Below are 14,756 nucleotides of genomic sequence, written 5' to 3'. Positions count from 1 at the left end.
TAGAGAGAGAGAGAGAGAGAGAGAGAGAGAGAGAGAGAGATAAAAATGGATTGAAACAGTTTATCGCAAACTGACTTGAGAGAGAGAGAGAGAGAGAGAGAGAGAGAGAGAGAAGAAGAAGAATGGATTGAAACAGTTTATAGCAAACACTCTCATTTCATATGTTATACATAATCAAACATGTTTGTGCAGGAGAGAGAGAGAGAGAGAGAGAGAGAGAGAGAGAGAGAGAGAGATAGGATCAAAACAGTTCATCGCGAACTCTCTCTCGCTTCATATTTTATACATAATCAAACAAATGTGTGCAGGAGAGAGAGAGAGAGAGAGGAGAGAGAGAGAGAGAGAGAGATAGGATCAAAACAGTTCATCGCGAACTCTCTCTCGCTTCATATTTTATACATAAACAAATGTGTGTGTAGGAGAGAGAGAGAGAGAGAGAGAGAGAGAGAGAGAGAGAGAGAGTTAGTTTACTGCGACATAAATAGAGAATGCTTATAACTACGTATCATATACAGATAAAAATACTACATAATACTCGTTATATTTCAGTCTAAGATTTTTTTCATAACGTGCGTCGTGGATATTAAAAAATAAAGTTTGGAATTAAATGTTATGAAAATTTATGATAAAATTGTAATTTGTTTTCTTTGCAATATCATGTAAAAACATTTTATTTGCAGGACGGAGTTTTATTCCTGATTATATACAAAGTACATTTGAAAAAGTTGAACGGTATGATTTATTTCTTGATGTATCACATATATACGTTCCTTTGAATATAAATGACTCATTACTAGGAAGTATATAAAATTGACAATAAAATGGACTAAATTAAGACTTAAATTCAACATTGAATTTACATCAATGCGCATCCAATCTACGAAATGTCACGCTTTTTTGTTTAGGTTTTGTAAAATTACTAGATTATTACATTACCCTTTTGGAAGTTGTATTTTACTTACAATTGAGTTTACGGAAACGAATTAAACGCAACCACTTAAACGACCTTTTTGTGACCACTAATACCCATATAGATTACAGAAGTAAGCTATTCATCCTTTGGATATGAAAGTTCTGGTTGGAATTAACATTCTCTGAAACTTCGAAAAAAAACTAAATTCACTGAAAATTAGCAGGAATAGAGTGAAACCTGTGATAATTGTAATTATTAAGAGGAACTAAGTTTTCCTACTTTTGATACAGTTATTAATATGACTATCAAATCTTTTGGATGTTATTGTGATTTGTATAAAATTGTTTTTCATAAAACATTCAAAAACATCAGTAATAATTGGGTCATTTTCTCCACACTCCAAAAAGAGTAAATATATTGTTTAGTAATTAGGGAATACATCTTTTTTATAAACATTATGAAGGTAATTAAATCCTCTTACATTTATATTTTATCATCTTCGTTAACCTTTGCAGAACAAATACCAATATTGGTCTTCGAATCTGGAAACCGTGTTACTAACACCATTTCCAATTATATCAAAAGTGGAATGCAATGATTATCGAAATGGGTAAAAAACGGGCTCATGCTGAGGAAAACGGCAAATCTTCGTTTAAACTTTGTAATCTGAAAATAAAACGGAACAAAGTTTTCCATCTAAGGTGATTAGAATTGTTCTAAAGTAAAGGAAAGTTACTTCAAAGTTTATGTAATGTGAAATATTTAATAAGAAATTGCTTAATGAAAGCCAGGAATTGCCAAAGATTACGGTCACAGACAATGAAGCCTACGGGTTTGTACGAAAAAGAGTGAAAGCAGTTTCAAAATTTAATTCAATAAGAAATATATTTGTCAAACAAGGTTTTGGTGCACCCCCTCTCTCTTTGACATTGAGGGCGTAAGGACGTGTTTAAAGTCCACAACCAGTGTTCAGCTTGTTTGAAATTAGCAAATTTTGAACTTCGCAAATAGCACACTTTTGCTAGTGTTATTGAGACGACAACGAAACACACACACACCTACTACTTCGACGATCAGCTGTCAGCTACCATCGTGAGTTAGCGATGGCAGCCAGGGGCTTGTCCCCCTCCATTCTTTCCGACTCCCCTCGAACTCGAGTGGAGAAAGGAAGGAAAAGCATACCTAGATGCCTCACTTTACGATGCCACAACAGGAAACGACCTACCATGTTAACCCTACCAGGCATGGAACACATCCAGGAAACGCCTGCCGACAAGACCCCAAAGTGCAACAACCAAGTGGAAGAAGACACCGAGAACAACGAAGAAGTAGCAGATGAAGGCAATGACCCCATCAGCCATCCAGCCCAGCAACCACCATGTCCACCCAACCAGACATGGAACACATCCAGGAAACACCTGCCAACAACAAGACCCCAAAGAGCAACAACCAAGTGGAAGAAGACACCGAGAACAACGAAGTAGCAGCAGATGAAGGCAACGACCCCATCAGCCATCCAGCACAGCAACCACCTCTACCAGAGACCACCAACAACACCTCAACCCAACAGATTCAGGCTCACTCCTGGCCCTAACACGACCTCCTATGCTGCCATAGCCACAATGGAAGCCAAACATCCTCAACTTAAGATGACATTAAGATCCAACCGCCGAGAACGACTTGTCATCTCTGCACAGGATAAGGACACCTCTGACTTCCTTGTGCAATAGGACATGTCCAATACCTCAACCTCACGTAGAAGTTGACAACCATTATCATCAACTATGACCTCGACTTACCCCTGGAACCAGTACTGAAACACCCATCCATCCTATCATCCAAGCGATGCGAGGAGAAATTCGGGAGATCATCCAACAAACTTGAAGCCGTCTATAAGGGACTACAATCTCTACAGATCTCCTTTGGTTATTAGGGAACGTTTCACATAAAGGAATACTTCCCAGAACCCCTGATGCTTTAGGTGTCAGAAGTTCGGACACCACAAGAGCCGCTGCACAGGCCCGGAGGTCTGTGCAGTCTATAGCAGCAGACAACACCCCACCTACTACTGCATCTCCAGATTCAAAGCTGGACAACACACTGTCGACAAGTGCCCCAACTGCCGAGGACCTCACCACACTTGACAGAAGAGATGCCTGGTAAGTCTCCAACGCGTCGCCAACCTTCAAGGAGTGGACCACCATTACAACCTGCAGTCACATCGAACCCAACAGCCTCCAACCAATCACACCTCCCCTCAGCCTAATCCTTCTCCCACCCGACTTGCTATTCCTGAACTTTCCTCTCCTACACGTCCTAAACCTCAACGTCCACCCAAACCTATTCCAAAGTCACAACGAGCCCCCTCCCACACGATTCCTCCACCAAGACCAATCTCTCCCTCTATCCCTGTCACCCCTTCTGATCAAACCCGTCCACAATCCACCTACCAATAACCCACACCTGTCATCACTAACTCACTTACTTATGTCACTTATGTCCGGTTTAGTGCGCTGCAACAGGGTCATCAACTATCTTGACTGCCCCATAGCTCCAATGTAGCTGAATCCATCCTCCAGTCCAGGATTGAGTTGGTGTTAGGAGATGTATACCCCTTAACAGGAGGCTTGTCAGGAATTCGCTGGAGCAAAGATGAGAGTTTTCTTTTGAATGGCTCGAATTCTCCAATCTTGTTAATGTGTACTGGGAGGCAGTTCCAGAGACGTGGGCCAATGACAGCGAAAGACTTGTCATATAGACACTGGTTATAGGCTGCCACGCCCCCTTGCAGAGGAGGAAAGACTGCTTTAAAGCCAGTCCGAGGTCTAGACACAAACTTGATCTTCAGGTCGTTGCTGACTGATCCATGGAGAATCTTCCACGTGTAGCAGGATAAACCGTTCTCGTCGGCGTTGCAGTGACATGATGGATAGTTTCTTGAGTCTCTCCCAGTAGTTGAGATGCTGAGCCCCTGCAATTCGTGCAGTAAAAGTCCGCTGAACTCCTTCCAGTTCTTCGATGTCCGACACACTTTGGGGATTCCACAGAGGACAACAGTACTCTAGTAGACTGCGTACCATAGACTTGTACAAAGTTAGCATGATGGTAGGACTCCGGTTAAAGAAGACGCTGAGAACCCATCCGGCTTTTTGTCTTGCTTTGTTGGCCATATCTTTGATATGAGCAGTCCACTTTAGGTCCGAGGTAACAGTAACTCCAAGATCACTCAGTTGGTCGGAAGGAGTGAGAGTGCCTTTGGACGTTGAATACTGATATAGGTCGGCAGTAAACGGTAATTGTAGCAAAGGATTCCTCCTATTTACTGCATGGCTCATAAACTCGAACTTATCTTCATGCAATGACATGTTGTTCTTAGTTGACCATTGGGTAACAGTATTCAGATCCTGTTGCAAGCGTACCATATCAGGAGTAGTTGATATTGCTCTCATAATCCTTGTATCGTCTGCAAAGCAACGAACGACACTGTTGCCTACACAGTGTTATGTCGTTTATGAATATAAGAAACAGTATAGGACCCAGAACGGTTCCTTGAGGTACTCCACTCAAAATTAAGGCTGCAACACTGAACTGGCCTTCAACTGCAACTTGCTGTTTGCGATCCTTAAGAAATGATTCGATCCATTTTACAATCTTCGGATGGATTCCATACTTGGAGAGCTTCTTGATGAGTAGGGCAAATAAATGCAATCGGTATCGTTTCCTTCAAGAAAGTTTTCCAGAATGTTATCAAAGTGATGGAGAAGCTGGGTTAAGCAGCTATGACCCGACCTAAAACCATGCTGTTGGCTGCATAGAAGGCTGTTGGATTCAAGATGGTGGACAAGGCGTTTCCTAATAAAACGCTCAAATATCTTGATGATATGGGAGGTCAGAGATACAGGTCGGTAATTTGAAGCAGTTGCGTGACTCCCTTTTTTGTAGAGTGGACAAATAACAGAGTTCTTATAGAAGGACGGGACTACACCTGATTCAAAGGATTGTGACCAGAGGATGAAAATAGGTCGTGCCAACACATGTTTACAGGACTTGAGCAGCACAGAAGGGATACCATCAGGGCCAGGGGCTGAGTCTGCCTTCATGTCATCAATGGCAGATATAACATCTCCTTCACTGAAAAGTAATTGGGAGTCCTCAAATCTTTCTGTAATTGTCGGCGGTGTAAAGTCTGCTGCAGCAATGTCGACATCTCTTGGGTTGCTGAAAACAGATTTGAACTGGGTTTGCAATATGTTGGCTATTTGCTGAGGATCAGTACAAATATTGTTGCTTTCATCAAAAAGCATGCTAATGGTCTGTTTTTGCCGGGAAAATCTCTTAGCATAGCTATAAAAGTACTTTGGATTTGATTTGACCTTCCCGACAGCTACCTCTTCTCTGAAGTGTCTCTCGTTGGCAATTGCATCTCTGATGTCGTAGTGGGCAAGAGCAATCTCGTTGTTTAGACGTTGGATTAGCTCTGAGGGAGTAGAAGGGTCCACGGTTGCCCTCTCTAACCTGTCTTGAAGTCTACGCTTTTTGCGGGAGAGGCGACGCAATATGTGAGATCTCTGGCGCTTAGGGGGGAGCTTGGGAGGACAGTGTTCCTGACATATACTAAGTAACATGTCCCTAAAGGTTTCCGGAAAGCAATCTATACCGTTAGATTCGAGAACATCATGCCAATCTACAGCTTCAACTTTACTGCTGATGCTGGAAAAGTCTGCTTTAGTAAAATCAAGTCCCCGGAACGAGGCGGCGTCAAACACCGGAGGAGCATTGACATTTGGCTGACATGGATTGTAGGATAGGTAAATCTCTATCAGATCATGATCAGACATTCTCGTAGGTTTCACATCCACATGGGTCACAAGCGAGGCCGAGTTGGTGAGAAAGAGGTCTAAAGTGTTGCCTTGACGTGTGGGTTGGAGGATGTATTGACTGAAAAGGTGGTTGTTCATAAACTTCTCTAAGAGATCAGTGGATGAGCTTGGTGGGCGTGCCAAGGGAGGATCCCAGGTAAAGTCTGGGAAGTTAAAATCGCCTAGAAAACAAATATCAAAGTCTTCTTTGCCTTCTGTGTAGTCATGTACCGCATTGAGACACGCCTGGAAATCTGCAAGGGGTGCTGATGGAGGTCTATACAGAACATAGATAATCATCTTGGAAGGCTCCGATGTACACATAAGAAGCTGGCAGGAATCTTGGTCAAGCTTCTCCGTATTTGTGATTGGAAGATCACAGTGGGTATAAAGAATAACCCCGCCACCAACCCTAGTGCTACGGTCGCATCGATGAATATTGTAGTCTTCGATGCTGATTTGAGCGTCGTGAACATGTGGTTTTAACCACGACTCCGTGAGAGCTATAAATGGGAGACAGTTGGTCCTTGACTTCTTTCTGATGACATCTTCAAGGAAAGGTATCTTCCAGCTACACGCACTCCTCACGCTGGGGTTCAGTGACTGTATGTTTAACAGCAGGCAGGACGAATATGAGTCATGTTCGGTGGGAAAAACATCGGCTGGCCCGAGAAGTTGTCCTGCCTCCGATGGAACAGCTGTTGGGGATCGTACGGCGTTGGCTTGAAGAGACCGTAGTGGGGTATTGGCTGTTCCAGGGTAGAGTTGGGTGGGGTTGGGTGGGCCCTGTCTTTCATCAGCATATCCATTTGTTGCTTGTACAGATCCATCTCTAGCCTCAAGGACTTGATGTCCCCTAGAACAGTTGTCTTCATTTCGTCTAGGAGAGTCTTCACCCCTAAAAAAGACTCCTTCTCTTGCTTTGAGGGAGCTTTATTACCCTTGTGGACAGCGCTTGTTTCCTTCTTTCCAGGCTTAGGCTTGTTCGATGTCGGATCCTTAGCCGTTGTAGTCGGAACGTTGGTATTAGCAGCGTTATCCACTGTTTTCTTCTTCAGCATCGATTTAGGACGTTTGGTTCCAATTAAATGCATTCGCTTGCAGTTTATGTCTTTGCATTTTTTAGTCTCCACTGAAGATTTGCAAAGATTGACATGCAGATATGCCCAGTTGTCTCCTTCTTTGCATCCCCTTGTTTCATGAGTGTAGTACCTCATGTATCTTCGGCATCTTTTGGGGTGAAAAAGGTTGCACTTTTCTTTTCTTTTCTTACGGGATTTTCCCAGGCTCCCTAGATCAACTGCCAGAAGTGCCTCATGCGTTTCCAACCCCCACTGATTGGAATGACCTAGAGTCTGACTTGCCCCATGGGTGCCTTTATTGCTGCAATATCTAACATAAAAACTTTTTCAATGCCCATAGAATCGAATACAATTTTGTCTCCAACAGTGCCGCCCCCAAGAACTCAGTACCCTAGTCTCTTCATAGTGCCCCTAGTGAACGATCCTAATACAAACACACACCAATGAAGTTACTCTCAACAACACCAAAATGAAAGTGCTCCAATAAAACTTTTGCAGACTCAGACCAAAGTTCGCCTTCCTATAATCTCAAACCTTTGTGCAATCTCCTGACATTATTGTGCTGTAGGAGACCTTATTAAGTGAGAACCCACCCTTCTCTTTCTGAGGATACAACGTGTATACCACATATATAACTTCAACAACGAGGGGATAAACTACTCATCACGAATAGCATCCCCTCAAAAAGAGTACAAAGCATTGAATGTGGGACAGAAACAGAGATAGTCAGTGTTCAAGTGTGTCTGGTAGCCACAATTCTCACAGTCCAAACAAAGGCATCAATGCATAGGGGCTCTTTGCCGCCGCCTCTGAGGATTATACAATCATTGCAGGGGATTTAAATGCCCATCACCCCTTCACAATAATGGCAACAAACCAGATAGGCCGATATCTGCATGAACTTCCAGCAAGAATATCCAGACCATCACCCGTTCCTGAACTCAATATTGGCAACAAACCAGACAGGCCGATATCGGCACGTCTTCCAGCAAGAATATCCAGACGTAATATTGCTGAACACTGTGTCAAAATCAACCCATCTAAGGGGCGGTCGTTTAGACCTCACCTTCCTGTCAAGAACCATCCAAAGGGGTGCTAAATGGCGACTGCATCCTGAGCTCACAAGTGATCATTTTGCAATAGAAATTGACCTCGAACTTAAGAAATAACGCCCTCCTCCTCCACCCTCAAAAAGGTGGAACCCAGACTTTGCAATCTGGGTAAGATTCGAGCAATCTATGACGGAATGGGCTCGTGAATATACAGTATAAAGATCCCTCACAATGACATCATCCAATCACTGGATTTCAACAAACAGCTCGATGCAATGCTGCCGCCAGTAAATCTATGCTTCAGAAAAAGTATTCAGGAACAAAGCATGCAGATGCCTGGTACTACAATAGTCGCATCAAGGAGATTAATGCCAGAATCAACAGAACCAGAAAGCTCTTTCAAAGACACAGAACTGATGAACTTGTACTCTACTCGTGGAAATCACTAAACATTCCTTACAAGTAACACTGGAGGTGAAAATAGACAAATGGTACTCATGGTGTCACAAAATCAACAACACACATCTAGCAAAGATATGGGGTAATTTAATAAGATATCTGGAAAAAACAGTACACCCAGAGTCACCTACCCAGACCCATTAGCAGGAGCAAATACTGTAGAATTGTAAATAACTTTGCTGACCAAGCCAAAGGCACAAATTTTTCCTCTGCAAACCATAAATAGACAGAAAACTCTGCTGCTAATCAGGAACTGCGACAACCCCTACACAATGAAAGAACTCGCCACAGCTCTCGCAAAAGGCAGAAGTGACACTGCCCCTAGAACTGACCTAATCACTTACAGTATGGTTAGGAATATGGGAAGTTCCGCGAAATTGGTGTATTTGCACTTAATCAACAGAACACACACTGAAAGATTCCGACCCATAACATGGAACCAACAAGACATGAAACCCATCTTAAAGCCCAAAGAACAAGATGCTTACCTACCCATACCTTTGATAAGCTGCACCGAGAAAGTCGCTGAATGAATGCTACTCAGCAGACCCTAACGGAAAATATGCGCACTAAATCCTCGCCTTTATGCCTACAGACAAGGCATAGGCATTCAAGAATGTAAAACTGATGTCCTCACAACAATCAACGACAATAAAGCCTTTGTCATCTTTCTTGACGTTGAGAAAGCCTTTGAACTAGCCAGCTCCCCAGCAATCCTCTTCACACTCGTAGCAAAAAGTGAAAGGACACCTACTGGCTTGGACTCAGAATTACACACACAACCGAGAAGCCAGGGTCACCTTCCAAGGAAAAACTTCGGAATTAAGCCCCCTAGAAAATGGAACACCTAAGGGGCCATACTAAGCCCATATCTTTTCAACTTCGTTATGGAGAATTTTGCCACTCAAGACCTCCCAAACGGAGTGGAGGTCTTCGTATACTCCCATGACATATGTATCTGCCCACAGAAAGCACACTCATGCAAAACCACCCAGATGGCACACTTGATCCAAGCCAAATGCAAAGACCTGGGTCTAAAAATCAACACCAAAGCTATGGCCACCAAATACCCAGAAGACTCTCCGAATTTCACCCTCATGGGCGAAAACATAGAATGGGTGAAACAATTCATATATCTAGAAGTAATCATAAACCAAACTATCACCTGTCAACGAAGTAACCCACCTCAGAGAGAGAAAAAAATTCGCCTCTCATCCGTGAAATGAATGACCTCCCTCAAACAAGGAGTATCAAACAGCCTCCTAAGACTGCTTTACCTCCAAGCAATTCGATCCCACATCGACTATGCAGCACCTACGCTCACCTCACTGAGAAAAACTCAAAATGCCTCCCTCGAAGTGGTACAAAACAAAGCCATGAGACTCATCAGCGGCTCTCCAATGTGGACCCTCCTTTTCTTGTTGAGAACCGAAACTAATCTAATTTTCCTTTTAAGTAGGATCGACATGAGAAATTGCAGTATCATATTCAAGTCAATCAAAGCAGACAGAGACTGCCCGCTGAACAACACTCTAAAGACTCCTCCCCTTGGCGGAGGAGAGGATAGATTGATCCTCCAAAGACACTTGCAAAGAAACTGCAACGAAAGCATTATGGGTACACCATTCCGGCCCCGTGGTCACCGAACCCCTTCCAGTACAACTTTACCATCCTCTCAGCAGCAAGCAAAGCTCTTTGCACGTCAGAACAACTCACAGCAGCAGCCAAAAATGAAATTAGCAATATCTCAGTCCCCCACATCTACTATACTGATGGATCATTTGATCGAGATATTCCTGCAGCAGCAGTCTTTTCTCCATCAGGCTAGAGAGAAAATTGGAGGCTTTCCAATCACGCCTCCACCCTGCAAACTGAGCTAGTGGCGATTGCCAAAGCCTTAGAATACTTGGCCATTCTACCTAGAGGAAATACAACAATTCACACTGATTCGAGAGGAGCCATTCTGGGTCTCAACAGCAAAGGACCCATTGGAAATGTCTACCTAATCACAGCAATACAGTATCTAGCCTTACCTCACCAAAGCAACAACAGGCAGATAATCCTGAATTGGATTCAAAGTCACACTGGAATCACTGGCAATGACGAGGTCGATCAACTGGTCAAGTTGGCCCTAATGTGCCAGACAATCAGTATCACACCTCAACCCTCACTGAAAACCATCAAGAATCAAATGTCAGCCTTTTGCAGCATGCAAAAGACTAGTTCAGTAAGGCGAGTCTTTTATGGTTCCAGATCAGCCAAATTGTACATTGAAGCAACCAACTTATTCAATCCTATATCCTCTTGCAAGGAAAATTTGCAGAATGCAACTGGGACATCTGTGCAACTAACAAATCATCAATAACGACAAGGACCCAGCAGCACAACAGAGACCGTTAAGACCCTGCAACAAATGTCAGCAACTGACAGATAAACCTCTGCAGCACTATCAATTGAATTGTTCAGAAACAAGCCTACTAAAAGTGGATTTCAACTCAAACATTCCTGTAACTGCGACAGCAATCATAAAACATATTTTTGCCAATTTTGATACATTCTAAGCCTTTCTCCGCAGCTACCCTCCCCCCTCCCAGATAACGTAATACCAGCACCAGTTTGAAAACTAAGTGACCCAACTTTGAATCATGCTTAACCTCTTTTTAGCTCTTCTCTCACTTTCAATTTCTCTTCTCTCTTTATAGAAGTTCAGGACTCCCTCCCACTAAAAATTAAATCTGAAAGCACGTAGACGTCTCAATGACTATAAATTATTAAAACCAGTTTCTCCTTTTCAGCTCTCGTACTAAAGCTGAAACTACATGCTATCGCTCATCGAAAACACTTACGCTCAAGCTACTAAGACAGTTTTTACTCCTTCTATGCCATTTTACTCTTCTATACCAATATCTCTAACTAAACCTTTCCCAACTCCTTCCAGAGCTCTTCTACTCATCGGGACATACTGCTGTACCTTCTTTCCAACTGAACGACGGGAGCCAGTGGGCTCTTTTGGGGAGGATGCATCCTCCCCTCCGTCACCTTCTTTCTTTTCCTTTGACCTAAAAGTGGCTAGGGCTCCTCTAAAAATAAGAAAAGCTAATTGACAATGAATGAAAGTTGCTGATTATCCTTGACCCACATCCTATACCAAAACACTTACAAATAAAAGTTGCAGATTATAGATTATCCCATATCCTAAACCCCCTACAAGACCCCCCCCCCCACCACCAAAAATGATAAAGACCAAACACCTAAGGACTGCAAGTGTGAAAGTGCCCGTACACGCACCTTAATAATGCACACACACTTGTCACTTAAAAAATATTCAATTATTACTTTACTCAAAGACATTTTGTCAGTTATTAAATATATAGTTTAACAAAACACACGATGGTGTTACAACTAGAACAAAACTTTAAAGTAAAAACATAAATAAAAAACATTTTAACGGTTAAATATGACAATTCACCGAGGTTTTACTTCTTTACAGGGAACGAATGTAGGACATCGGACTTAATGGATGAGGAATTAACTACCAACGGGTTCGCCAAGAATTCACATGGCAGCACATCGATCCCCGCCGGGGGCCGTGAGTTTAAGCTATTTACTGGGGAGGCCACTGCTGTGCTTGGGAACCACAAGAGGGTTGAGCTTGCCCGGCTGACGTTCAGGTGTGCATCAATTCTGATGAAACTAGAACTAAAACCCGACACATTTAAATCTTAAGAAAGAACTTGGGCTCAACAGGGCTAAATTTGCCTGAGAGAGCAAGAGAGAAGGATGGCTGAAGGAGTCTGGAGGAGGAATATTGAGTCGCACAAATAGGAGTCTAGGACCCGTTTAGTGATGGGATTAACTCACAAAATAGTCATGTGATTCAAGGCTCATTAACGCAGCTAAAATTAATTCATAAAAAATAATTAAAATAAACGAAGTGAAAGACTGTTCAATAAAGATTAAATGTTAGGAAAATGTGTGACATAAAAATATTATTCATTAGAAGATACCTAAAATGTAGTTATAGTCTTTAGGTACATTGTTTATAACTAAATGCTATTCAACTCAGAGTAAAATCATAATAAAAATTTGCAATAAAAAAATAAAGGGTTATATTTGAGACTTCATAAACTTAAATTCGGAGAATGTTTATGTCATTCCCATACTGTACCTCCCACTGTTTCAGAGATTTATAGTTGATCATAAATCACGATTCACGTTTGCATTTTGCATAAGATTTGGTATATATCATTTGGATATTTTTCAGGCGTGGGTATTATTCACGACGAAAGTTATAGGAATGGAAAGGATGTGAAAATCGGCTAAGCAACGTCCAACGTTAATTTATAGTTTTTATTTGTTGTTGCTCATAAACATATCAACTCGGGGAGGCAGAAGCAATTCTATGAGAAGAAAAAATGACCGAGGGACGATTACAAAACGTATGATAGAAAAAGGCAAAATTATACGAAGCTACAGTATATCTAATTAAACGTTTGAATTGGATAAACTAAACTTAAATAGTTAATTTTTTTTTTAATGTTGCACGGTGATTTGTATTCCTTTAAATGTTCAGTGATAACTCTATGACTATCAGTTTTATATGGTAATCCTTATAAACAGATCTTAGAAAATAATACAGAAAACTTGCGAAACTTCTAAAAAAATTACTATGATTCTGACGCTGAATCCTTTCCAAAGTATACTTTTAAAATAACCTGTAACTATTTTACAATCATCAAATTCACACATGTTGGGAACAAAAATCATGGTTTGTGAAACCCCAAATTTGACTTGTTAATACCGATTTGATATTATTCGATTTACAGAATGTGGTTATGGCCTGGTAATGGAACGGGTGAGGCCATTTAGAATAAAAAAGATACGGAGTTGGGCAGCAGTTACACAATGAAGTAAAAGTTGATAGACTGAATAGCAAGATAGAAGAAAGGAACTGGGAATGAAGGTAAAGAAAAAGACTAAAAATTATATATATGCTTAAAAGGTATAAACTAAGAACCTAAATATAAGCTCTGAATAATAGTTATTACATAATAATGTTGATTATCTAAAAATCAAGCAATTACTGATAAGATCTCAACCACACTTGTAAATCATCATCGACTCCCATTAAATTAATACCGTTATGGTATTTTATATACACAGTAAAACTTTATCTATTGTTCAATTATAAAAACTCGCAATACTTAATTTTTAATGCCAACTCTTCAATCTCGTAGCAAATTTATACTCGCTTATCATCCACAAGGCATGCTTTAAAATTCAACCATTTATTCAATAGTAAATAACTGCAAGATTTGCTTCGATATATTTTGGGTTTGCTAACAAAAGCATTTACAACAATTGTCATGTTTCTGTCAAACATTTTTTAAAGTATTTCTACTGTAATAATAAATTTTAATACCTCAATAAAGGTATTTGCAGATTGATCACGGTTTTCAAAGTGCAAAACGCATTGTCATCATTATTATACAGAGTTTTCTTTCAAAGCTTATAACACACAAGAAAAGGAATCCTAATTGCGTATAAAAATAAAAATCTTACAGCATCAAGCTTTGGGCTTCAGTGATTAGGTTTAAAAAGAAATGTATCAACACATTGCATTTATAACCTGGAGCATTAATCGCAAATGTTGGTGGAAAGAGAAAGAATTCATTTAAAAGGTTATTGAAAAACAATCAAACGGCTATTCTTAACCAATTCGGAATAAAACATTAACGCAATTTATATGCTGTAATTCCTATTCACAGCTGATGAAAAGCAGGTGTTTAATCAAACTAGGAATTTATTTACATACGATTAACAGGAAATTAAACGTGAATGTTATATTGTATAAATAGAGGCTCTGGAAGGAATTTTACGGAGTTTTAATTTTGTATTGAAGACCTAAGGTTTAGAAATTTCTTTCACCCTACTCTGTTAATTGTTATCTTCAAAAATTTTACACTTAAAATATCTTCAACTTTACCTGCAGTTCCTTCATAGTCTCCCAGACTCAGCGTGTAGTTGTTGTCTTCCATGCCCAGGGCAAAGTGCTTGTAGATTGCGTAGCGAGTTTCGTTGGCCCAGTCTTGAAGATCGACTCTGAGTTCGTAGTCACCGGATTGAGTTAGCTGATGGATGTACTCGTTGCCTACCAGGGAAAAAAATGAAAAAAAAAATAGATTATTTTTAGAGATACGTGTAGTCGTTTGCATGCTGAAGGGAAAATTAAATAATAGAGACAGATGGGCATGCAAAATATGTTTGTGTGAACAAAATGGCAAGAGTAATTTTCCATGCTTTGCTTTCTGTTTGTTGTTGTTTTTAGTTTTATTTTATAATCCATATCATTTGGTCTTCCTATTTTCTTAAGGCATTGAATCTATGGCCA

General features: G+C 40.9%; 1 protein-coding gene across 1 annotated transcript; it reads right to left on the bottom strand.

The window, feature by feature from the left end:
* Window positions 1-3,738: 3,738 nt before the first annotated feature.
* LOC137634873 (uncharacterized protein B0403.1-like) lies at window positions 3,739-4,362 on the bottom strand. Its single transcript, XM_068367423.1, has one exon. The coding sequence runs from the start codon at window positions 4,360-4,362 to the stop codon at window positions 3,739-3,741; it is 624 nt and encodes a 207-aa protein (XP_068223524.1).
* Window positions 4,363-14,756: the final 10,394 nt, after the last annotated feature.

The sequence above is a fragment of the Palaemon carinicauda genome, chromosome 45, assembly GCF_036898095.1.
Source record: "Palaemon carinicauda isolate YSFRI2023 chromosome 45, ASM3689809v2, whole genome shotgun sequence".
Classification (NCBI taxonomy): Eukaryota; Metazoa; Arthropoda; class Malacostraca; order Decapoda; family Palaemonidae; genus Palaemon; species Palaemon carinicauda.
Note: the sequence above shows the minus strand (reverse complement) of the source record. Positions and strands in the feature narration are given on the sequence as shown.

Coding starts and splice junctions, on each gene's coding strand:
- LOC137634873 (XM_068367423.1), bottom strand. CDS start 4,362: ATGAGAGCAATATCAACTACTCCTGATATGGTACGCTTGCAACAGGAT.